General features: G+C 42.8%; 6 protein-coding genes and 2 pseudogenes across 8 annotated transcripts; all 8 read right to left on the bottom strand.

The window, feature by feature from the left end:
• Positions 1 to 1,945: 1,945 nt before the first annotated feature.
• Positions 1,946 to 3,087, bottom strand: LOC144383716 (histone H2A-like). The gene has a single exon (XM_078082566.1). It carries the CDS (start codon positions 2,466 to 2,468, stop codon positions 2,085 to 2,087), a length of 384 nt encoding a protein of 127 aa, XP_077938692.1. The 5' UTR covers positions 2,469 to 3,087; the 3' UTR covers positions 1,946 to 2,084.
• Positions 3,088 to 3,325: 238 nt separating this feature from the next.
• Positions 3,326 to 4,321, bottom strand: LOC144383715 (histone H1 pseudogene; annotated as a pseudogene). Its single transcript, XR_013451126.1, has one exon. The product of XR_013451126.1 is annotated as a histone H1 pseudogene (transcript).
• Positions 4,322 to 6,951: 2,630 nt separating this feature from the next.
• On the bottom strand, positions 6,952 to 7,448 carry LOC144383714 (histone H4). The gene has a single exon (XM_078082565.1). The coding sequence runs from the start codon at positions 7,418 to 7,420 to the stop codon at positions 7,109 to 7,111; it is 312 nt and encodes a 103-aa protein (XP_077938691.1). The 5' UTR covers positions 7,421 to 7,448; the 3' UTR covers positions 6,952 to 7,108.
• Positions 7,449 to 9,870: 2,422 nt separating this feature from the next.
• Positions 9,871 to 11,730, bottom strand: LOC144383713 (histone H4). The gene has a single exon (XM_078082564.1). The coding sequence runs from the start codon at positions 11,728 to 11,730 to the stop codon at positions 11,419 to 11,421; it is 312 nt and encodes a 103-aa protein (XP_077938690.1). The 3' UTR covers positions 9,871 to 11,418.
• Positions 11,731 to 12,199: 469 nt separating this feature from the next.
• Positions 12,200 to 12,815, bottom strand: LOC144383712 (histone H3). Its single transcript, XM_078082562.1, has one exon. The coding sequence runs from the start codon at positions 12,787 to 12,789 to the stop codon at positions 12,379 to 12,381; it is 411 nt and encodes a 136-aa protein (XP_077938688.1). The 5' UTR covers positions 12,790 to 12,815; the 3' UTR covers positions 12,200 to 12,378.
• Positions 12,816 to 13,855: 1,040 nt separating this feature from the next.
• On the bottom strand, positions 13,856 to 14,280 carry LOC120809494 (histone H2B 1/2). The gene has a single exon (XM_040163337.2). The coding sequence runs from the start codon at positions 14,244 to 14,246 to the stop codon at positions 13,875 to 13,877; it is 372 nt and encodes a 123-aa protein (XP_040019271.1). The 5' UTR covers positions 14,247 to 14,280; the 3' UTR covers positions 13,856 to 13,874.
• A 2,024-nt stretch (positions 14,281 to 16,304) lies between these two features.
• LOC120809492 (histone H2A-like) lies at positions 16,305 to 17,195 on the bottom strand. Its single transcript, XM_040163334.2, has one exon. The coding sequence runs from the start codon at positions 16,822 to 16,824 to the stop codon at positions 16,441 to 16,443; it is 384 nt and encodes a 127-aa protein (XP_040019268.1). The 5' UTR covers positions 16,825 to 17,195; the 3' UTR covers positions 16,305 to 16,440.
• Positions 17,196 to 21,801: 4,606 nt separating this feature from the next.
• LOC120809162 (histone H1 pseudogene) lies at positions 21,802 to 22,469 on the bottom strand (annotated as a pseudogene). Its single transcript, XR_013451125.1, has one exon. The product of XR_013451125.1 is annotated as a histone H1 pseudogene (transcript).
• Positions 22,470 to 23,094: the final 625 nt, after the last annotated feature.

Here is a 23,094-nt window from a genome sequence, read left to right as displayed (position 1 = left end):
GAACTAGATGCAAAGTACACTGTGCTGTTGCTCGAGTGTGATTGGTTGCCTTCTGTGTGATACTGCACATGCGTCATAAACATCGCATCCAAACGGATTTCTCTATTGAGATTGAATCACTTAAATGCTCTTGACTTAACACAAGATTGTTTTTTATTTGTCGTTTGACAACAGAGTTGCATGTTGAGAATCATGTTGTATAAATCATTGCATGCACTGAAATCATCTAATGACGGTCACACAAACCATTCACAATCACAGGGCACCCTGTTGATAATTACATATACACACACTTCAATTCCTGATGTGTAAAGACGTGACACACACCTTTTTTTTAATTCAGAATAGAGACAAATGCATTTCTCTTAGTCATAACTAAATATTATAGGGCACCTTAATAGGACTTTTAGGCATTTAGCACACTGATCCGTGAAACATGTATAGTTTATATTCAGATTCAGATTATCCTGATGACTGACGTCTAGTTTAAATTAACGTTTGAGTGAGGAATCAAGGTAGCCTAACATCAATCATCGGGTCAATTTGAAATTAGTTAATTAGATCGACTTTGTTGATATCACATTATAGGAATAGCACAAGAACTATTGTGCTTACAACTTGAGACATGTGACTTCATTTTATCATGTCATAAAATTATTTTAATTTACTCAATTTAATTGAACTATACAACTTCTGATGGGAAATTGGGAAATCCACAATTTCTGATTTGTGATCTTCAGCCAACATGAGCTTCTAAAGAACATTTTATGAGGAAATCTGATAAATGTTACTAATTCACAGACAACACCTACAGTTCTTTGATATACGAAAGCATCCAAATGTTGCTCAGACTCCAGAATTTGGCCCATCCATCATCACTGAACATTTGTTTTTTAATGGAGAAAATGTACATTTCAATTAAACATACATAACGGATTGTAATTTAAGAAGAATTATGACCATTTCAATAAATACTGTTCCATTTAAAAAAATAAACACATCAGGAAATAGTTTGTCAACGAAGTGTGAAGCTATTTCAACATGGAGCAGATAAGGCACAAATAGCAAAACATTCCCTCAATTATGTGGAGCAGCAGCCAAGAAGAAGTGAGCTGATATCAGTCTGAAGAACCAACACCTCTATTAAAGGCTCAATCCTTCCTTAAAGAGCTTTTATCCTTTAAAACGTTTAAGTTTTATTCAGCAAGACTATTCTACAAAGAAATCTTGTATAATACATCTACCTTATTCGTCAGACACTCGGTCTTTATTATACAAAAGCATCCAAATGTTGCGTAAAGTAGAAAACATGTTTTTGATTGTCACAGCCTGCGAAAGAGCATCCGGTTATTGAAACCTTTATATTACACATCTCATGCTACCATCAACTTAAATTCTAAAGGAATATTATATCTTTAGAATTTGTGATCAACTGCCAGGTGTCTGATTCATACGGCAGTAAAGTCAGATGTTGAATCAGGAATCAGGAAACATTTATTACCAAAATATGTCAAACATACAAGGAATTTGTCTTGGCGGTTGGTGCGCGACAGTAGACAGTGTGACAATAGACAACAAGACAGCAGTGCACAAGTAATAAAGTAAAGTAAAATGCTAATGCAATGGGTTAGTAGAATAAGGCTATGGGTTAGTATAAAACAATGGAATAAAGTTAGTTAAAAATGTAAAATATAAAAAAAAAAGTTAAAAAACATATTAAGCATAAAGTGCACTGGCGAACAAGTAAAGTGACCAGTGATGACAAAGTGATAAATTACAGTTAAAGTGACATGTGCAGTGTGAGGGGGAGTGACCGGTGGAATGTTATGAGGGGGTTATGAAAGTAAATCCATCTACATCCTCAAGTGTCTGATTTATAACTGTAAAGTTCTCAAGTTAGCTGCAGTGGTGTCCTTTCTACCTGATGCATTAAAAGGTTGTGAGGTAATGATAAAGTTGTGACCTTATTAGGATGACCTTAATAAGTAGGACCACGTAATAGACAAAGTATGAGGATCACAGCTCTTTTCGTGTGGGTGGGTGGCTCTTAAAAGAGCCTTTGTGGTGGATGGAGGTCTCCGGCTTTACTTCTTGGCGGGCTTCTCGGTCTTCTTGGGCAGCAGCACCGCCTGGATGTTGGGCAGCACGCCGCCCTGAGCGATGGTCACTCCGCCCAGCAGCTTGTTGAGCTCCTCGTCGTTGCGGACAGCCAGCTGCAGGTGACGCGGGATGATGCGGGTCTTCTTGTTGTCGCGGGCAGCATTTCCAGCCAGCTCCAGGATCTCAGCGGTCAGGTACTCCAGCACGGCCGCCAGGTAGACGGGGGCTCCTGCGCCGACACGCTGCGCATAGTTCCCTTTGCGCAGATGTCTGTGGACGCGACCGACTGGGAACTGGAGTCCAGCACGAGAGGAGCGGGTCTTTGCCTTCGCTCGGGCCTTTCCACCGGTTTTGCCTCTGCCGCTCATTGTTAAACTGTTTCAGGGAAGGAAGTGTCTGTGAACGCGTCAAAGCCTCCTTTATATGTCCGCGGAGCGGGCGGGACGGTTCCTGACGCGCGCACCAACCAGAGAAGAGGCTCCAGACACGAAGACAGAGGGCGCGAGCTCACCGTTTTTAGCGGGCAGTTTGAAATCATTTTCCACCAATGAGCAGCGGAGACTCGCTTCTAGAGGCGCGGCTGAGCTCCAGGAGGAGTTCTCCACCAATCAGGGGCCGGAGGTCTCAATCAGCGTCACCGCTCCTCAGCCGCCCGACTGCCTCTGATGAATCCTTAAATCTGCTTTTACACATTTCTGCAATGTTGGTATTAAAAATGAATGGTAAGATTTCTGCATTACTGACTTAAACAGGAGCCTTCAGTGATATACTCCTTTATTGCTTTGCTAAAGAACAAGAGGCTCTATAATTCTGAAGCTCCTAATACTGGTTAACTTCATAAGATCATCTTCCTTTACTGTCTTCTATGTGAGTGCAAGTACATATTATGTAAACACATTCATGTAAAGTACGAGCAGCTCAGTGGTATGGTATCAATGGTACTTACATGTAAGATGATTTCCTCCACTGTAAAATAAAATACAATTGTCACTGCAGTTATAATGGTTACATAGATCTTTGAATCATAAAAAACTTGGGATACTCATCCTCGCTACTCATCGATGCTTATGGTGAGATATATGCGGGCAATGAGGATTAATGGCAACAAATCTAAATTACAAGATTGATTCCTTGTTCCCGTTTTGTATTTCATGCATTTTCCACTGTCTTTAGCAGTGTCTAAGTTTCCCTCTGGTTGATAAATTTCTTTAGATGCTCACACTTGTTCAGTTGTTGGAATTTAATGAATTCAATCGATCAGTGAACAATTGATATTTTCTAGAACGCTAAAAATAAATCTACTGCTCTAATATACATTATTTTCATGCACATTTATCAGGTTCTGATGATTTCAGACTCAACTTTTCCCTTGAAAATGTTATTCAGCTACAATAGTGATTAATCATTAAAGATTAATCCCAGCTATATTTTCAACAGCTGAATAATGAAGGAAAAGCTCTTTGAGGAAGGAGTGGGTGGCTCTTAAAAGAGCCTTTTATAGAGGTGTTGGTTCTTCAGACTGAGGTCAGTTTACTTCTTCTTGGGTGCTGCTTTCTTTGCTTTGGGCTTAGCGACCTTCTTCACTGGAGCTTTCTTTGCTGCAGGGGCCTTTTTCACCACCTTCTTGGGGCTCTTGGCCACCTTCTTGGGGCTCTTTGCTACCTTCTTGGGGCTCTTTGCTACCTTCTTGGGGCTCTTGGCCACCTTCTTGGCCGCTGCGGGTTTCTTGGCCTTCTTCGGTGACTTCTTAGCGGCTGCAACTTTCTTCACTGCCGCTGCTTTGGGCTTTTTGGCCGCTGCGGGTTTCTTCGCCGCGGGCTTCTTGGCTTCAGGAGCGGCTTTCTTTGCCGGTTTGTCGGCGGTGGTCTTGCTCATCTTGAAGGAGCCGGAGGCCCCGATCCCCTTGACCTGGACCAGAGTCCCCTTGGCCACCAGGCTCTTGATGGCGGTCTTGACGCGGGCCTTGTTCTTGTCCACATCGTATCCTCCGGCGGTCAGAGCCTTCTTGACGGCGGCAGCAGACACGCCGCTCCGCTCCTTGGATGCGGCCACAGTTTTCACGATGAGGTCGGAGACGCTGGGACCGACCTTCTTCGGCTTGGACACCTTCTTCTTGGCTGCTTTGGGCGCGGCGGCGGCTGGAGCTGGAGCTACTTCTGCCATTTCGTCCCGTTGTACGTTTGTATCGTCGAGGACTCGAGAGAGTGAGACTGATGAAGAGCTCAAAGCAGCGGACTGAACTTAAACGCACCATGAGAACCGTGGAGACTCAACCCAGCCCGGAGCTGCTCGTGCAGCCTGAAAGTCGAGTCACTTGTGTTTTCTCTCCACTGATTAAAGACTAAAAACTAAATGTGCATCAGGTGCTGGAGGCTGAAGGTGAAGGAGCCGATAGCGGACTAGTTTCTCTTCGTGTTCAGGTCACGTAGAGCTCTGATGATCGATGCGTTTTGTTTGAGGAGCCTCCAAACCTCACCTACTCAGCGCCGTGGACAGCAGTGATCAGCGGCTTTTCCCACTCATTTCTCTCTTAAAAGTATTTAAATAACATCATATCGCCATCAAAAGTCGTTTTCCATCTGATCCACATGTTTATTCAGGTTCTCAATGTGAAAACAACCATCGGATGTTAATCAGTTTGTAATAAACTGAAGTTATTCCGGGAGCAGCAAACACACTGATGACGGTGGAGGCTTATAGCTGCTCGGCGGACATGTCCTCTGCTGAAAACACTTATTAGTTCAACTTGTAATCTTCAAACATGTTGCCTCTTTTGGAAAGCATAAATGTTGCAATGTTACTTATTTTACCTGTGATAGTTTTCAGCTGAATAAGGAAGTCTGCACTGAAATTTAGATTTTGATAACAATGTCCACATAATCCTTATTATTGTTATGAATGCTTATTCCGATCATCATTATTTTCAAGCATTCAACATAAATTATGTAAAAGATTCAGCCCAGGCCTTCATAGCTTATTTTACTCGTCTAACTTAGTTGCACATTTGCCAGCATTGTGTTGCTGGATATTACAGTCTGCCCAATGGTAGCTCTTCTTGCACAGTTCAAACTTACAATCCAGGATTGCAAATGTCATTTTTGGTTAAAACACCAAATGAAAGTAGTCGTATACTTTAAGACCCAGATGAGGGCCTGGGGGCATAGACCAGACCTAGACGTACATGTTATAACACAGCAGCCTGGAAACCCGCACGGCCAAAAAGTCCAAGTAGCAGTCTATCATTTTCCCATATATTATAGATTTAAAGAAATATATTGTTTAAAGATCCCTTTTGAAGATGAGTACTGGTATAATCATGGACATGTAATTAGATTATATAACTTTTTGATCAATTTGCACTTTTTGTACAAACAGGTCCATGCGATATAGATTATGTTTTCACTATCTGAACAGTGTCTAATTTACAAATGTTTCAGACCCCTTCAATCTGAAATGTTTCAATAGTAGATTGAGTACATCCTCTTGATATTGGCATGCAGAGGGGCGGATTGGCCGTCGGGAATACCCCTGGTGGGCCTATGGGTTTGGGCTTGCCCAATACCGGCCCACCTGTCACCAACGGGCATCTGACGTCGCCAAACCCAACTATATTCTGCTTACAGCAGGAGATCGCAGGTGGGCTTTTTGCCGGAGACATGCAGGTGGTGTTGGATTGAATTCTGGTATCATACGTATCAGGTATCTTGATTTTTATGGCAGGTTATTTTTTGCCCATGGTGATTGAGTTTGACACCGCTCCCCGCTGTAGCCTACTCAACACTCACTCGCTCGCAGATGAAGCATGGTCTTTCTCTGCGGGCATTCCTTAAGGCTTAAAGCTCTGTAGTTATACGTATAACCATCTGATCCTAGCCCAGAGTTACGCATAATCATCTAGCAAAACTATACCTAACTTGGACTGTTACAATAAAACCATCCATCTTCACACCGCTTATCCTGCACACAAGGTCACAGGGTCAAACACAAACATGTGTACCCAGATCTATTTGTATTAGCATCTTATGAGCATTCCTGCCTCATCCGTGCCATATGAGCGCGTTTTTTCTAAAGCTGGGGAAACTGTATCTACAAAAAGAAACCGACTCAACCCCAATACTGTGAAGAAAATTTTGTTTCTCAATAAAAATCAATAATAATGTCATGTCCCATCCCATGTGTCCATAAGCACCTCAATATCCTGTCATAAGAAACCTGTCCAAAAGCACAATCACCGCCCCACTGACCTTTCCTCTGCAAATCACTTCCCACATTCAAACAATTCACATAGGTCCCTATGACTGCCATGAACTGCACATGCAGTAGGAAGCACTTGCAGGTATTTTAAATTATATTACCTACATATAACTGGGCCAAAATATACTGGTAGGCTATTCGATACATATGCACTATAGGTTTTCAACAGCAGAGGTCATATAGTTTGCGATGCATTGAATGAATGAACCTTTTTCCGATATAATTGGCTGGAAAGCCAGTGGTTCAGAAAGCTTCACTTTGCCATCACTACTGGTCGATACGTGGGATTAATTGAATGGGCAAGTACATTTCCCCCCCTAATCTGCATTCTGGCTTGTACTTATTTTAAGATATATATAGACGTAAGATGTAAATTGTAGAAAACGTCTACGGGAGAGGGTGATCAGCAATAAAATTTCAGGATCAGAGATCCTAAAATACACTTAGAGAAACCAATCTAACAAAGGCAATGTCAGGCTTCAATATAGAATTGCCCCTTCACTGGGATGGGGCTCAATAAGTTATATACATTTGGTAATGCAGATTCTGAAATATTTCTGGAAAAGCAAAAGTATTACGTACAAAATGTTTCAGACATTTTGAAAACTTTCACTACCTCACTATCTTACTGGTAGAGAGAACATATGCAACAATATTGCCATTTTTCTGAGGAACTCCTTACAAGGACATCAGCTATTCAGAGAGAGTGCGTGGCCCTTAAAAGGACCGTTTGGTTTGTAACAGAAGTCTGTGTTTATCCTCCGAAGCCGTACAGGGTGCGTCCCTGTCTCTTCAGGGCATAGACCACATCCATGGCGGTCACCGTCTTCCTCTTGGCGTGCTCGGTGTAGGTGACGGCATCGCGGATCACGTTCTCCAGGAAGACCTTCAGCACACCGCGGGTCTCCTCGTAGATCAGACCGGAGATGCGCTTCACTCCGCCGCGGCGAGCCAGACGGCGGATGGCGGGCTTGGTGATGCCCTGGATGTTATCACGGAGGACTTTACGGTGACGCTTGGCGCCTCCTTTGCCGAGTCCTTTTCCTCCCTTTCCTCTTCCGCTCATATTGTCAGATAAGTTTGAAACAAGATGAGCACATTGGGTCAGTTCAAGATATTTAAACCCATTCGGAGGACGTGATAGGAGACAGAGGCGGGGCTTGATCTTATTCACATAGCGCCCCCTGCTGAACTAGACCATTAATAATCAACCTTCGTCACCTCTGTCATTGTGCCTCAGATACCTAAACATTGTCCAAAGTACAGCAATATAAAAGACAATGATGTTTGGGCTTACAAAGCCAAATCACCAGATATTATGATGCAATCGGAGGGAGGATGAAACAACCATCTGATGGATATAATGTGTTACACAGGAGTGAAAACTCCAGTTAAACTGTGTCTACCTAGCTGCAAGGAAAACCAAAGCAGACAAAAAGCTTTTGCTGAAAAAAATGTTTTATTTAAAAAAATGACTTCTTTGATATTTGTAGAACTTCTTTGGAAAGTTCAAACGAAGAAAAACCAGGAAAAACAAGAAAAACCCTGCAACTTACCAAAAAAAGCTTAATTTAACCGGTATAAGTATAACGAAAAATAATCATGAGAGTATGACAGTGTGCATTTTTCACAATGAAAAAGGCAAACTCTTTTATTGTTTATTGTTTTTTATTTTGACAGTATTATATTATGATTGTAAGAGGTAATAAAACCTCCCTCTATAAAAGTATTTTACTAATGGCAACCAGATGAAACAAGTATCTGTTTTTTTCGAATGTTCAGATGTTGCAGTTTTCTCATATTTAATAATGCATTCTATTGTTTAAACATACATTTTTAGGAAATGTCCACCAGTAAATCATAATCTTAATTTTGCAGCATTGTGCACCACAAGATGTTTCACTTTCAATTGCTTTTGCTGTCGGGGCTGCAAATATTTCAAATCCCTTCAAATATATTGTCTCTGTTATAAGTTAGACAACACTCAATGTGCATGTATGGCCTGTATCACTGATGGCTATACACCATGTTCAGAGTTAACTGTCTAGACAAGATCGTTGCACATAAAGCATGAAACAACAGCAGCCCATAGAGTCGAGTTCTGTGCGCAGTAATTTTGTTCATAGCGGAGGGTTAACAGTGATTTCGATCCATGCTGTAATAAGCAGCGACATGAAGGTATGACTTGTTCTTTATTTTCAGGTTTACAAGAAAACACGTGGAGGATGAAGACTAGTGGTTGGTTTGGCAAATGTTTGTTTTGGTACCAACTTCTTCTTAAAGAAGCAGCCTCACTCAGGTCGCTTCCATTCTCTGCCAGGTGTTTCGTCACTTATCGGCCCGAGCAGCTACTGAGCTTCGGCTTTCACGTTATTATGTTATTGAACCAAATGTACTGAAATATAAAAATAAATATAATGACATAATTTGGGGTGAGTTACGTATAACGCTGATGCTAGTGTCGTGTAGGGCGTGTAAGGATTTGGAAGAATACTTTTATTATAACAATATTTTATAAAAGGGAGCATTGACTTCAAGGCAGGAGACATAGCATTGCTTTAGCCCACACCCTCCAACCTATATAACCATGACGGTAGCAAGGCTACTAAAACCACTTCACTAACACAGCGACCCAAAGTGTACAATTCACGTCAACCCTATAGCGACTTAAATAACACTGCATAGGCCTAATACTGCGCACATCTCGTTAGGACAAGACAAACTGGCATAGGACAAAGGGAGATGCAGAAATTATATACACACAGAGAGGAACGAAAGGAAGGTTAATTTTCAAAATATAACAAGAAAAAAACGTGTTTTTTGACATAATCCTGGGGTACATCATTGGGGTAAATTCAATTCACATTTGCTGTGACGGCCCCTGGGCCACTGCAAGGGTATTTGTGGGTGTGACTCTGTCTGTGTGTGTGTTTACCCCTTTTCCACCAAGGCAGAACTGGTGCTAGTTCGGAGACAGAGCCTAGTTTCAAATCGGTTGTTTGGTTTTCCACCACCAAAGCACCAGCTCTGAACCAGTAAAAGTGGTTCTTAAGTAGCACCATATCGTTGCTGGTCTGGAAGTAAGAACCGCTTACGTCAGCGGCTGGGGGCGGGGTTACCGTGACCAACAAGACGAGAGAAACTTTGTGATCTGCCATTTTTCGACAGCAGCTAATCAAGCTAACAACAACACAATGGACGCTACTAGGCAAAAACGCGAGCCGCGCGAACATGTTTGATCCGCCGTGTTTGGATGTCGATTTAGCTCCGCAAAGCCATGAACATCAATAGCAAAGCAACGTCCGCCATTGATGATGTGTTTGTGTTTGGCGCCGCCGAGCTGACGTTGCTGGGAAAGATGAGACGTAACTGTGACGTAGGACTTGGCTCTGCGCTGGCTCTTTAGCCTGTGGAAAAGCAAACCGGTTCTTTGGAGGCTTGTCAGTTGAACCAACTCCGAACCGGCTCTAGCTCTGGCTCCGAACAAGCACCTTCTTCTTCTTCTTCTTCTTCTTCTTTTGCTTTTTATGGCGGTTGGCAAACAACTTTCGGGTGCATTACCGCCACCCACTAATCTGGAGTGTGGACTTAAGGAAATTAAACCTCTACTAGAACTAAACCAAATCAAAACAAATCAAAACAAAACAAAATCTCAAATTCTATTCATTAGTCTTGTATTCTGTAAATATGCCAACAGCAGTTCCCAACACTTGCCCCTAATGCCCTTCTTCAGTATTTCACTTATATTTGCCTCTCCCAGCTCTCTTAGCCCCTTTCTCAGGACTTCTTTCTCTGCCTCGTACCTCTGACATGCCATCAAAACATGGTCCACAGTTTCCTCTTCTTGACAGTATTCGCACCTTCCATTTCGATGTTTCCCAACCGTATAGAGGGAACTGTTAAGACCAGTATGGCCGTTTCTTAGCCTTGTCGTTACCCTCTCCTCTTTTCTATTTCGTCCACCAGCTCCCACACTCCCAACCAATGGTTTATTTTTAAACAGATATCTTCCTTTGCTCCCTTTATTCCATTCCTTCTGCCATATCGTTTTGATTTGTCCCTTAACTACCCCTTTAGCTTCTGCCTTACTCATCTTTATATCGACTATATTTCTCCCACACTTCAGCGCCCTTTTTGTTGCTTTATCCGCCTCCTCATTTACCTCGACTCCAACATGGGCAGGGACCCACACAAACCTAACTGCCATCCGCATTTGATGGGTTCTGAATAGGGATTGTAGGATTTCGAACGTTAAATCTTCTCTGCTTTTGGAGTGGAAAAACTTCAGACTCGTTAGCACTGCACATGAGTCTGATGCTATTACCACTCTCTCTGGCCTGACGTCCTCTACCCACTGTAGTGCAAAAACTATGGCCATCCTCTCGCATGTAAACACTGATAAGTCATTACTGAGTCTTTTCCCAGACTCATACTGGAATTCTGGTATTACTGCTGCAGCTGCTGTTCTACCAGTTTCAGGGTCCGTCTGTATATATTTGTATATAGCTATGGTAATTCCTCCTGATATAAGACTTGCAGATCTTACATTTACCCCCACCCTCATATCTCATCAGTTCAAGTAGTCCCAGGTCCACTTCAGGCTGTGGCAGTAAACAAGGAGGAACAGCTGGCTGCACCACTGCTGGAGAGTAACTCCTATTTAGTATAAATAGTTCCCTAGCCTTCTCCTTAGCAACCCGAACAAGCACCTGGTTCTTGTTCGTGGAAAAGGGGTACCTGGTGGAGTGGAGGTGAGGCCATCAGGCAGATCAGACGCAGCTGACCACTGTCTCTTGAGTGCATTAACACCTGCCCCTTTGTGCAAGTTGGCAGCTCGGTGTATCAAAAGGAGGCATATGATTTTGCCACGCAGGACAAAATCACCAGTCAGCTACCAGTGATGTGCTCATTGAAGTACGTTGGTAATGTATTGATATGGACACATATTAACAATTAGATCTTAGCGTTCTGAACACTGGTTATTTACAAGGAAGTCAGCCGTTTATAGAGAAGGTGGGTGGTCCTTAAAAGGACCGTTTGTGTTTTGGTAACAGAAGTCTGTGTTTATCCTCCGAAGCCGTACAGGGTACGTCCCTGTCTCTTCAGGGCATAGACCACATCCATGGCGGTCACCGTCTTCCTCTTGGCGTGCTCGGTGTAGGTGACGGCATCGCGGATCACGTTCTCCAGGAAGACCTTCAGCACACCGCGGGTCTCCTCGTAGATCAGACCGGAGATGCGCTTCACTCCGCCGCGGCGAGCCAGACGGCGGATGGCGGGCTTGGTGATGCCCTGGATGTTATCACGGAGGACTTTACGGTGACGCTTGGCGCCTCCTTTGCCGAGTCCTTTTCCTCCCTTTCCTCTTCCGCTCATGTTCACTGGTTGGTTTGATACAAAGATGATAAACACAAGTCCGTTCACAGATATGTAAAGCCAGTCTGAGGACGTGATGGAAGACGAAGGCGGCGCTATAACGTGGTTCTGCAGCGCCTCCTGCTGAATGTCTATGTTTTGTCGACTGGTTTACTGTATTAACGCTAATGTAAATCTCGATGTTATTTATTATAGTTAAATACCAGTCCAGACAAAGGTCTTATTCGCCAGAATACATACAACTCATTGTACGATGTGTTTAATGTGGTAACTGTTTGCACGGCTTCTTATTGTACTTTCCATCAAATAGTCTATTACGATCTGTAGTTATATACAAAATGGGACACTATTTTAGTTTACACAACATCTAACATCTGTCACCGGTTATCCGTTTCAAATTAATAAATCACATTCCAACAATATTTGGTTTGTTATTCGTCAATTAATTGCATTAGTAATTCTTGAGATGTTGAGGCTGTGAGATGTTTATAAAATTAAAAATAGACATTAATGCAGACGGATACAAATCACCAAGATCCATGACTATTCTCAAATCATGAATTAATGGTCACGAGAAGGAATGTGTTCTTTACAGAGAGTGAGGTGGCTCTTAAAAGAGCCGTTGTGGTGTTAGTAGGAGCAGACTTTTCAAGCTCGCTCCCCGCGGATGCGACGGGCCAGCTGGATGTCTTTGGGCATGATGGTGACCCTCTTGGCGTGGATGGCGCACAGGTTGGTGTCCTCGAACAGGCCCACCAGGTAAGCCTCGCTGGACTCCTGCAGAGCCATAACAGCTGAGCTCTGGAAGCGCAGGTCGGTCTTGAAGTCCTGAGCGATCTCTCTCACCAGACGCTGGAAGGGCAGCTTGCGGATCAGCAGCTCCGTGGACTTCTGGTAGCGACGGATCTCCCTCAGGGCCACGGTACCGGGCCTGTAACGATGAGGCTTCTTCACGCCGCCGGTGGCCGGGGCGCTCTTACGGGCGGCCTTGGTGGCGAGCTGCTTCCTGGGGGCTTTGCCTCCGGTGGACTTGCGGGCGGTCTGCTTGGTTCGTGCCATGATAGACTCGTCTCCCTCTGGTTAATAGAAGTGAACTATGAGTAGAGACACGCGGCTCTTAAAGTGTGGAACGGCTGTGGAGCGGTGACGCTGATTTAGACCTCGGCTCCTTATTGGTGGAGGACTCCTCCTGGAGCTCAGCCGCGCCTCCACAAGAGAGTCTCCGCTGCTCATTGGCGGAAAACTATTTCAAACTGTCCGCCAAGAGCTGCCCGCCCTCGGTTATCGTGCCTGGAGCCGCCCGGCTCGCTCCACGGACACGTGCATTAGGGTTGTCTCGACTATACAACTCTATATTTATTATTGCTAATGTCAAGCTCTGAAACATTTAGTCCACGGCTATAATTTCGTGACGGATTTCTTATCAGAGCGACGACCTGAGGAAAAATAAACTTTGTGTGTCTGGTGTTTCTGCCGTATAGTTCTACAAAGAAATGCTTCCAATCATCACTAACGGATCCCATATATGAAAGGACGTGACACTTATTGCTTGTGAAATTACTCCTTTTATTTCTTCTGTCAAAATACAAACATAAAACAACACCGTAAGAGCTTTTTGCCTTCTTGCATCCAGGTCCATAGCAAGTCAGTAACAAGATCCGTAGCCGTACAGTCAAGCTCACATATGAACATTCCTTTTGCATTCTCAAAATATGTCCTATTCCTTTACCGGAAGGTCTATGGGATTATTTACCATCACACATTTTGAAATAGCAAGATATGACAAGACTGTTGAAAAAAAGACAACATTTACAGGAGCTTGACGCAGCTGATGGCATCACCCTACTCTCATATACCAGAAGATATGCAGCGGAGTTCTCGATAAACACACCTCAAACCAGAAGCATTGAATCAGACAGGAGGTACAGAAGTTTGTAATTGGGTGGCAATTGCTTATGAAAACCCTTACGGTTTTAAAGTAGTTAGAATCTGTGAGCAACCTACAATTATTATAGTTTTAACACCATTACAAGCTTTTGATACTTTTTATTAATTTCAATATTGAGAAAAAGCATTAGGAAAAGGTCTTTAGAAGAGGTGGGCGGCTCTTAAAAGAGCCTTTGTGTTGGCGGTCTAGATCAGGTTTACTTGGAGCTGGTGTACTTGGTCACGGCCTTGGTTCCCTCAGACACGGCGTGCTTGGCCAGCTCGCCGGGCAGCAGCAGGCGCACAGCGGTCTGGATCTCCCTGGAGGTGATGGTGGAGCGCTTGTTGTAGTGAGCCAGGCGAGAGGCCTCACCGGCGATGCGCTCAAAGATGTCGCTCACGAACGAGTTCATGATACCCATGGCCTTGGAGGAGATGCCGGTGTCGGGGTGCACCTGCTTCATCACCTTGTACACGTAGATGGCGTAGCTCTCCTTCCTGGTCTTCCTCTTCTTCTTGCCGCTCTTGCTGACGGCCTTGGAGACGGCTTTCTTGGAGCCCTTCTTGGGCGCTTTCACAACCTCAGGCATGATTGGAAACTTCTCTGTAAACTGAGAATGCCTCAATTTCGACAGCACGGTGTTCATATATGAACTAGATGCAAAGTACACTGTGCTGTTGCTCGAGCGTGATTGGTTGCCTTCTGTGTGATACTGCGCATGTGTCACAAACATCGCATCTAGGCGGATTTCTCTGTTGGGATTGAATCACTTAAATGCTCTTGACTTAACACAAGATTGTTTTTTATTTGTCGTTTCACAACAGAATTGCATGTTGAGAATTATGTTGTAAGAATCATTGCATGCACTGAAATCATCTAATGACGGTCACACAAACCATTCACAATCACAGGGCACCCTGTTGATAATTACATATACACACACTTCAATTCCTGATGTGTAAAGACGTGACACACACCTTTTTTTTAATTCAGAATAGAGACAAATGCATTTCTCTTAGTCATAACTAAATATTATAGGGCACCTTAATAGGACTTTTAGGCATTTAGCACACTGATCCGTGAAACATGTATAGTTTATATTCAGATTCAGATTATCCTGATGACTGACGTCTAGTTTAAATTAACGTTTGAGTGAGGAATCAAGGTAGCCTAACATCAATCATCGGGTCAATTTGAAATTAGTTAATTAGATCGACTTTGTTGATATCACATTATAGGAATAGCACAAGAATTATTGTGCTTACAACTTGAAACATGTGACTTAATTTTATCATGTCATAAAATAATTTTAATTTACTCTATTTAGTTGAACTATACAACTGCTGATGGGAAATTGGGAAATCCACAATTTCTGATTTGTGATCGTCAGCCAACATGAGCTTCTAAAGACCATTTTCGGAGGAAATCTGATAAATGTTACTCATTCACAGACAACACCTGCAGTTCTTTGATATACGAAAGCATCCAAATGTTGCTCAGACTCCAGAATTTGGCCCATCCATCATCACTGAACATTTGTTTTTTAATGGAGAAAATGTACATTTCAATTAAACATACATAATGGATTGTAATTTAAGAAGAATGATGACCATTTCAATAAATACTGTTCCATTTAAAAAAATAAACACATCAGGAAATAGTTTGTCAACGAAGTGTGAAGCTATTTCAACATGGAGCAGATAAGGCACAAATAGCAAAACATTCCCTCAATTATGTGGAGCAGCAGACAAGAAGAAGTGAGCTGATATCAGTCTGAAGAACCAACACCTCTATTAAAGGCTCAATCCTTCCTTAAAGAGCTTTTATCCTTTAAAACGTTTAAATTTTATTCAGCAAGACTATTCTACAAAGAAATCTTGTATAATACATCTACCTTATTCGTCAGACACTCGGTCTTTATTATACAAAAGCATCCAAATGTTGCGTAAAGTAGAAAACATGTTTTTGATTGTCACAGCCTGCGAAAGAGCATCCGGTTATTGAAACCTTTATATTACACATCTCATGCTACCATCAACTTAAATTCTAAAGGAATATTATATCTTTAGAATTTGTGATCAACTGCCGGGTGTCTGATTCATACGGCAGTAAAGTCAGATGTTGAATCAGGAATCAGGAAACATTTATTACCAAAATATGTCAAACATACAAGGAATTTGTCTTGGCGGTTGGTGCGCGACAGTAGACAGTGTGACAATAGACAACAAGACAGCAGTGCACAAGTAATAAAGTAAAGTAAAATGCTAATGCAATGGGTTAGTAGAATAAGGCTATGGGTTAGTATAAAACAAGAGAATAAAGTTAGTTAAAAATTTAAAATATTAAAAAAAGTTTAAAAAGTGCATAGCGAACAAGTAACAAAGTGACGACAAAGTGATAAATTACAGTTAAAGTGACATGTGCAGTGTGAAGGGGAGTGACCGGTGGAATGTTATGAGTTGTGGCTCATTTAAAATGTCAAATCCTTATTTTGCATTCTGTAATCTTGCCGGTTTGTCTTCCTGTTCCCTTTCTCGAAAAGTAAATCATCTACATCCTCAAGTGTCTGATTTAAAACCATAAAGTTTTCAAGGCAGCTGCAGTAGTGTCCTTTCTACGTGATGCATTAACAGGTTGTGAGGTAATGATGAAGTTGTGTGACTTTATTAGGATAACCTTAATAAGTAGGACCACATAATAGACAAAGTATGAGGATCACAGCTCTTTTCGTGTGAGTGGGTGGCTCTTAAAAGAGCCTTTGTGGTAGATGGAGGACTCCGGCTTTACTTCTTGGCGGGCTTCTCGGTCTTCTTGGGCAGCAGCACCGCCTGGATGTTGGGCAGCACGCCGCCCTGAGCGATGGTCACTCCGCCCAGCAGCTTGTTGAGCTCCTCGTCGTTGCGGACAGCCAGCTGCAGGTGACGCGGGATGATGCGGGTCTTCTTGTTGTCGCGGGCAGCATTTCCAGCCAGCTCCAGGATCTCAGCGGTCAGGTACTCCAGCACGGCCGCCAGGTAGACGGGGGCTCCTGCGCCGACACGCTGCGCATAGTTCCCTTTGCGCAGATGTCTGTGGACGCGACCGACTGGGAACTGGAGTCCAGCACGAGAGGAGCGGGTCTTTGCCTTCGCTCGGGCCTTTCCACCGGTTTTGCCTCTGCCGCTCATTGTTAGACTGTTTCAGGGAAGGAAGTGTCTGTGAACGCGTCAAACACTCCTTTATATGTCCGCGGAGCGGGCGGGACGGTTCCTGACGCGCGCACCAACCAGAGAAGAGGCTCCAGACACGAAGACAGAGGGCGCGAGCTCACCGTTTTCAGCGGGCAGTTTGAAATTATTTTCCACCAATGAGCAGCGGAGACTCGCTTCTAGAGGCACGGCTGAGCTCCAGGAGGAGTCCTCCACCAATCAGGGGCCGGAGGTCTGAAACAGCGTCACCGCTCCTCAGCCGCCCGACTGCCTCTGATGAATCCTTAAATCTGCTTTTACACATTTCTGCAATGTTGGTATTAAAAATGAATGGTAAGATTTCTGACTTACTGACTTAAACAGGAGCCTTCAGTGATATACGCACCAGTTTGACTGCACAAAACAATCATGTAACCAATGAGGTGCTTCAAAGGGTTCTGATTAGGTGCCACATTGTTGTCATGAATGTCCCCCATTAATATCAGTGAGTGCTGGAGCCAACTGACATTTATCTCAAGATCTCCTTTATTGCTTTGCTAAAGAACAAGAGGCTCTATAATTTTGAAGCTCCTAATACTGGTTAACTTCATAATAATCATCTTCATGACTATTCCTTCTATGCTTTTGGTCCCTTCCTTTACTGTCTTCTATGTGAGTGCAAGTACATATTATGTAAACATATTCATGTAAAGTACGAGGAGCTCAGTGTCGTGCCTATGGATGGTACTTACATGTACCTAATTATTATCCACCACGTGATCGTTGTTACAACATTTAATTGTGCAACCCTGTCACGTAAAACAACAAATAAATATCAGTATTAGTCAGGAGTTAAACGGACAGTTAGATAATCAACAATATTCAAGACCATTAATCATTTAATGAGCTTTTTACACATATCGGAACACTTGTGCATTCATTTTAACAAGTAGGTTTACAGTTTATCTCAATTGCTAAGACAAATTTCTTGAAATTGTCACCCATTTTCTCCAAACTGTAAACACAACCTCTGAATCGTCTTTCAAACTGAAACTGCCTCAAATCAGTTTTACCTGCGCTCAAAACCAAACAGTGCTCTCAAATCATAAACAAAGTCATCAAATTAATATACACTATCAAGCAGTCAGTAAACAATAAATAGAAAACACATTGTTAAAAACATAGTTCTTAGGGAGAAGTAGGTTTTTAATCTCAAAACAAATGTCATATTTATCCGTCTTGACGAATGAACAATGTTCTATTACAGTCGCTCAAAATTGATCAGAAACGACTACTCTGCGTTGCAATTTTTGTTCTTCCTCCTCCTTGTACCCCAACTTTTACACTACGGTACCCTGCATCTCACAAACGTGTCCTTTGTCTCTGTGATACTGTACTTCTTGTTCTTTGTTGATATGAACTTGCAACCAGTCAAAATCTATTTAGCAGTCAGTACTGTAATAAATCGAAAGCACAATGTTGAGACACATACAATTGGTTTCTTCTTGTCTTTGGGCTGGGTCAGGCCAGAGCACTTCGTCGACATCATCGACAGCTAATTCCATGGCTTGCAGCAAATGTACTCTGGTGTAGTAGGGTTGTCTATCATACACTTTCCATCTCCATGAGGAGAAAAACTCTTTAAATCGCATTCTGGAAAGGAGAGTATGGAGGGAGGTACAAGGTCATAAACTGACCATTGATTATAAACCATTCCCATGCTCATACCTGAGCAGCTCGGTGGAAACTGACACGGTCCAACACTATCACATAGGTGGGAATCAGGAATCAGGAAATATTTATTGCCAAAATATGTCAGACATACAAGCAGGGCTGTAGTGGAGGGTAAACGCACGTAAACGCCGTTTACGCACCTCTGGAATTTTGGAAACAGCGTTTACGCACCTATAAATAGCGTTTACGCACCTCTAAGTGGCGTCTACGCACCTCAAAGTTCCCTGCGCCTTGTATTCTTCCGTTGGAATAATCCGAAATAAACTTGGTGTAATTTTAAAACAGCTAAGACTACGTTTCCTATTGTTGAACATATAAACGCCGTAGTCTGAATCATGTTCATCTGCGCTGTATTACGGTCTGTGAGCATCCAATCAGTGCCTTGCGGCTGCAGCAGCGACACCAATCAGGATCCAGGAGGTGTGTAAACACACAGCTCAGCCCAGTGGTCCCCAACCTTTTTTACCTCACGGACCGGTTTCATGTCAGACAATATTTCGCGGACCGGTCGAGAAGGTCCGACGGGGGGGGTAGTAGTCGTTGCGGGCGGAACGACCAACGGGGGGTAGTAGTCGTGCTCTGTGTTCGCTGGGCGTGCACGGTCAAAGGACAAGAAAAACGCCTGGTGACGCGCGCACCTAATTAGGAGAAAATCCAGTCAATGTTCAAAGGCTCTGCCTCCCCTGTCATCATGAGCGGGGAGCATAGCTGTTGCTTCACTGAATAGGCCTATATGCTTAATCAATTATTTTAAGTCATGAAAGGTGTAGAGTAGCTTGTAAGCGTTAGAAAACAAGTCAGTTCTCAATGTGAAAACAAAACATGCTGTAGGCTATTTATGATGGCGTAGGTAGTACATGAGTGTTCCTTTAACTTATGTTGTCAGTGTAATTGACAGGCTGCTTAACTAGTTAACTCTTAAATTCAACATATTTTTTCAGGCAGTGAGAGGACAGGCAATGATGCAGAGAGCACAGGGAGAGGAGAAACACCAGGTCCAATAGAGAGAGAAGCACAGAGGAGCCATGAACCCCAGAACGCGTGTTCTGGGGTCATGGCTCCTCTGTGCAAGGCAGGACCTGACGTGGAGGACAAGGAGGCCCTCTGGGCACTACTGTAAAAAGACTCCGTATGTACATAGTTCTTAATCTGCAATTGTCTTGTTGTGTTGTTTTGACATACTTTTCTTTACTGTTTTCTGAAATTTAATAAACTACTAACACATTTATTCATTGTCATTGATTGTATATGACTTTTACTGATAACATAATGCAATATAGCCAGGACAGCCTTGCAGAGTCGCGACGCTTTGTGTTGCGTTGCTTCGCATCGCGTCGAGGTCTGTATGATCACTAAATTCGGAGTTTACCCACCTCTAATTTTACCACTACAGCACTGCATACAAGGAATTTGACTTGCCGTTTGATGCGTGAAAGTAGACAGTAAAACAATAGACAACAAGACAAGTAATAAAATAAAATAAAATGCTAATGCTATGGGTTAGTAGAATAAGGCTATGCGTTAGTTTAAAGTAAGAGAATAAAGTTAAAGTTAAAAATTAAAAATATTTAAAAAGTTAAAAAAATATTATTATTTATATATATATATATATATATATTATTTTTTTTTCTCTTCCCCCCTCCCCCCATTTCTCTTTGTGCCTACGGGTTTGTATGTGTATATATGTATGTGTGTACCCTGTCTGTGTTGAAAATGCCAAAATAAAATGATTAAAAAAAAAAAAAGTTAAAAAATATTTAAAGAAATTAAAAAATAAAGTGCACTTGTATCACTCAATACTGGATTTCTCTGAGTCGTATTAAATTATCTTGAAGAACCATGCCCACTATAACAGGCTCTCCTTCTACCTGCATGCTGCAGCCTTGCAGTTCTACAAAAAATATTCATGCAGTACAATACATACAGTGATGAACTACAAATGTCTATTGAAAAAGCTGCATAGTGTAGTACAGTAAATTTGCTGTTACAAAAACACAGTATTATAGTGAAACCGTTATCTTCTCTGAATGTCCTTACTATGGTGGACCCAGAAAATCGGCTCAAATTGGGGTGCACTCGATGTCTTGTTTCCCTCATTGTCAGTGTGTGGACTAATAACATGGTCTATGACTGTTGCTTGATCAAATGTTTCCACTCTTTCTTGCCCTCCTCCTCGTACATTGTTTCTTCTATTCATTCTCAGACTTTCTCCTTCCCACCTTCAACCACCTGTTTGCTCTCTGAATTGGCTTATATTGAATGTGTCACATCATTTGATACAAATGAAATCAATTTTGAGTGATTGCGTTTAATCAACAATCTGATTGTTGCCACTTGTGTTCACCAGTATGCATGACATGTGCATTTTCAGTGCAGAATGTGTTTTTAGATGTCAATGTGTTTATAGTTTTGCTGAAAAATCTTTTAAACTTTTAACCATCGTAATTCTGTCTCTATAAGCATGCGCAGTATCAGTCTCACGACAACCAATCCTGTATGAGCAACAGCACAGTGCTATTTGCATCTAGTTAATTATATATATATATATATATATATATATATATGTATAAATAATTGGCTTGGAATCATGCCTGATCCACCCAGTGTGAAAGCCGTGTCCATATTTTTAGGTAATCTATAAGCCCAAAGGTTTTTTAAGAGCCACCCACTTCTCAAGACTATTTCCTGATTTATAATACCTGTTTATCAGTTTTAAAAGGTGACGTTATCTGAAATAATATAGTAATAGGAGTAATATATGCAGGCAATGAGTATTAATGGCAACAAATCTAAATGACAAGATTGATTCCTTGTTCCCGTTTTGTATTTCATGCATTTTCCACTGTCTTTAGCAGTGTCTAAGTTGCCCTCTGGTTGATAAATATCTTTAGATGCTCATACTAGTTCAGTTGTTGGAATTTAATGAATTCTGATTGATCACAGTAAACAATTGATAATTTCTAGGACGCTAAAAATACATCTACTGTTCTAATATACATGTATTTTCATGCACATTTATCAGGTTCTGATGATTTCAGACTCAACTTTTCCCTTGAGTTAGAACGTTGACATTTTTCTATTCACCGAAAATGTTATTCAGCTACAATAGTGATTAATCATTAAAGATTAATCCCAGCTATATTTTCAACAGCTGAATAATGAAGGAAAAGCTCTTTGAGGAAGGGTTGGGTGGCTCTTAAAAGAGCCTTTTATAGAGGTGTTGGTTCTTCAGACTGAGGTCAGTTTACTTCTTCTTGGGTGCTGCTTTCTTGGCTTTGGGCTTAGCGACCTTCTTCACTGGAGTTTTCTTGGCGGCAGGGGCCTTTTTCACCACCTTCTTGGGGCTCTTGGCCACCTTTTTGGGGCTCTTTGCTACCTTCTTGCGGCTCTTGGCCACCTTCTTGGCCGCTGCGGGTTTCTTGGCCTTCTTCGGTGACTTCTTAGCGGCTACAACTTTCTTCACTGCCGCTGCTTTGGGCTTTTTGGCCGCTGCGGGTTTCTTCGCCGCGGGCTTCTTGGCTTTAGGAGCGGCTTTCTTTGCCGGTTTTTCGGCGGTGGTCTTGCTCATCTTGAAGGAGCCGGAGGCCCCGATCCCCTTGACCTGGACCAGAGTCCCTTTGGCCACCAGGCTCTTGATGGCGGTCTTGACGCGGGCCTTGTTCTTGTCCACATCGTATCCTCCGGCGGTCAGAGCCTTCTTGACGGCGGCAGCAGACACGCCGCTCCGCTCCTTGGAAGCGGCCACAGTTTTCACGATGAGGTCAGAGACGCTGGGACCGACCTTCTTCGGCTTGGACACCTTCTTCTTGGCTGCTTTGGGCGCGGCGGCGGCTGGAGCTGGAGCTACTTCTGCCATGTTGTCCCGTTGTTGTGCGTTTGTGTCGTCGAGGACTCGAGAGAGTGAGACTGATGAAGAGCTGAAAGCAGCGGACTGGACTTAAACGCACCATGAGAACCGTAGAGACTCAACCCAGCCCGGCGCTCCTCGTGCAGCCTGAAAGTCGAGTCACTTGTGTTTTCTCTCCACTGATTAAAGACTAAAAACTAAATGTGCATCAGGTGCTGGAGGCTGAAGGTGGAGGAGCCGATAGCGGACTAGTTTCTCTTCATGTTCAGGTCACGTAGAGCTCTGATGATCGATGCGTTTTGTTTGAGGAGCCTCCAAACCTCACCTACTCAGCGCCGTGGACAGCAGTGATCAGCGGCTTTTCCCACTCATTTCTCTCTTAAAAGTATTTAAATTACATCACATCTCCACCAAAAGTCGTTTTCCAAACTATCCACATGTTTATTCAGGGTCTCAATGTAAAATCAACCATCAGATGTTGATCCGTTTTTAATAAACTGGTATTATTCTGGGAGCAGCAAACACACTGATGCTGGTGGAGGCTTAAGGTGCAGTTCATCCATACGCGCTATCAGAGCTGATCACTGGACATGTCTTCTACTTACAATAACACTGTTATTGTAATGCTGAATTGTGCGCTGATGAATGAAGTTTGCACAGATGCGAAGTTGCATCTAGATGTTTGCTAC

The sequence above is a fragment of the Gasterosteus aculeatus genome, chromosome X (genome assembly GCF_964276395.1).
Source record: "Gasterosteus aculeatus chromosome X, fGasAcu3.hap1.1, whole genome shotgun sequence".
Lineage (NCBI taxonomy): Eukaryota > Metazoa > Chordata > Actinopteri > Perciformes > Gasterosteidae > Gasterosteus > Gasterosteus aculeatus.
The sequence above is the reverse complement of the archived record's forward strand: the minus strand, read 5'-3'. Positions and strand labels throughout refer to the sequence as shown.

Bases quoted from the DNA above. Each gene is read 5' to 3' on its own strand.
- LOC144383713 (XM_078082564.1), bottom strand. From the start codon at position 11,730: ATGAGCGGAAGAGGAAAGGGAGGAAAAGGACTCGGCAAAGGAGGCGCC.
- LOC120809492 (XM_040163334.2), bottom strand. From the start codon at position 16,824: ATGAGCGGCAGAGGCAAAACCGGTGGAAAGGCCCGAGCGAAGGCAAAG.
- LOC144383714 (XM_078082565.1), bottom strand. From the start codon at position 7,420: ATGAGCGGAAGAGGAAAGGGAGGAAAAGGACTCGGCAAAGGAGGCGCC.
- LOC120809494 (XM_040163337.2), bottom strand. From the start codon at position 14,246: ATGCCTGAGGTTGTGAAAGCGCCCAAGAAGGGCTCCAAGAAAGCCGTC.
- LOC144383712 (XM_078082562.1), bottom strand. From the start codon at position 12,789: ATGGCACGAACCAAGCAGACCGCCCGCAAGTCCACCGGAGGCAAAGCC.
- LOC144383716 (XM_078082566.1), bottom strand. From the start codon at position 2,468: ATGAGCGGCAGAGGCAAAACCGGTGGAAAGGCCCGAGCGAAGGCAAAG.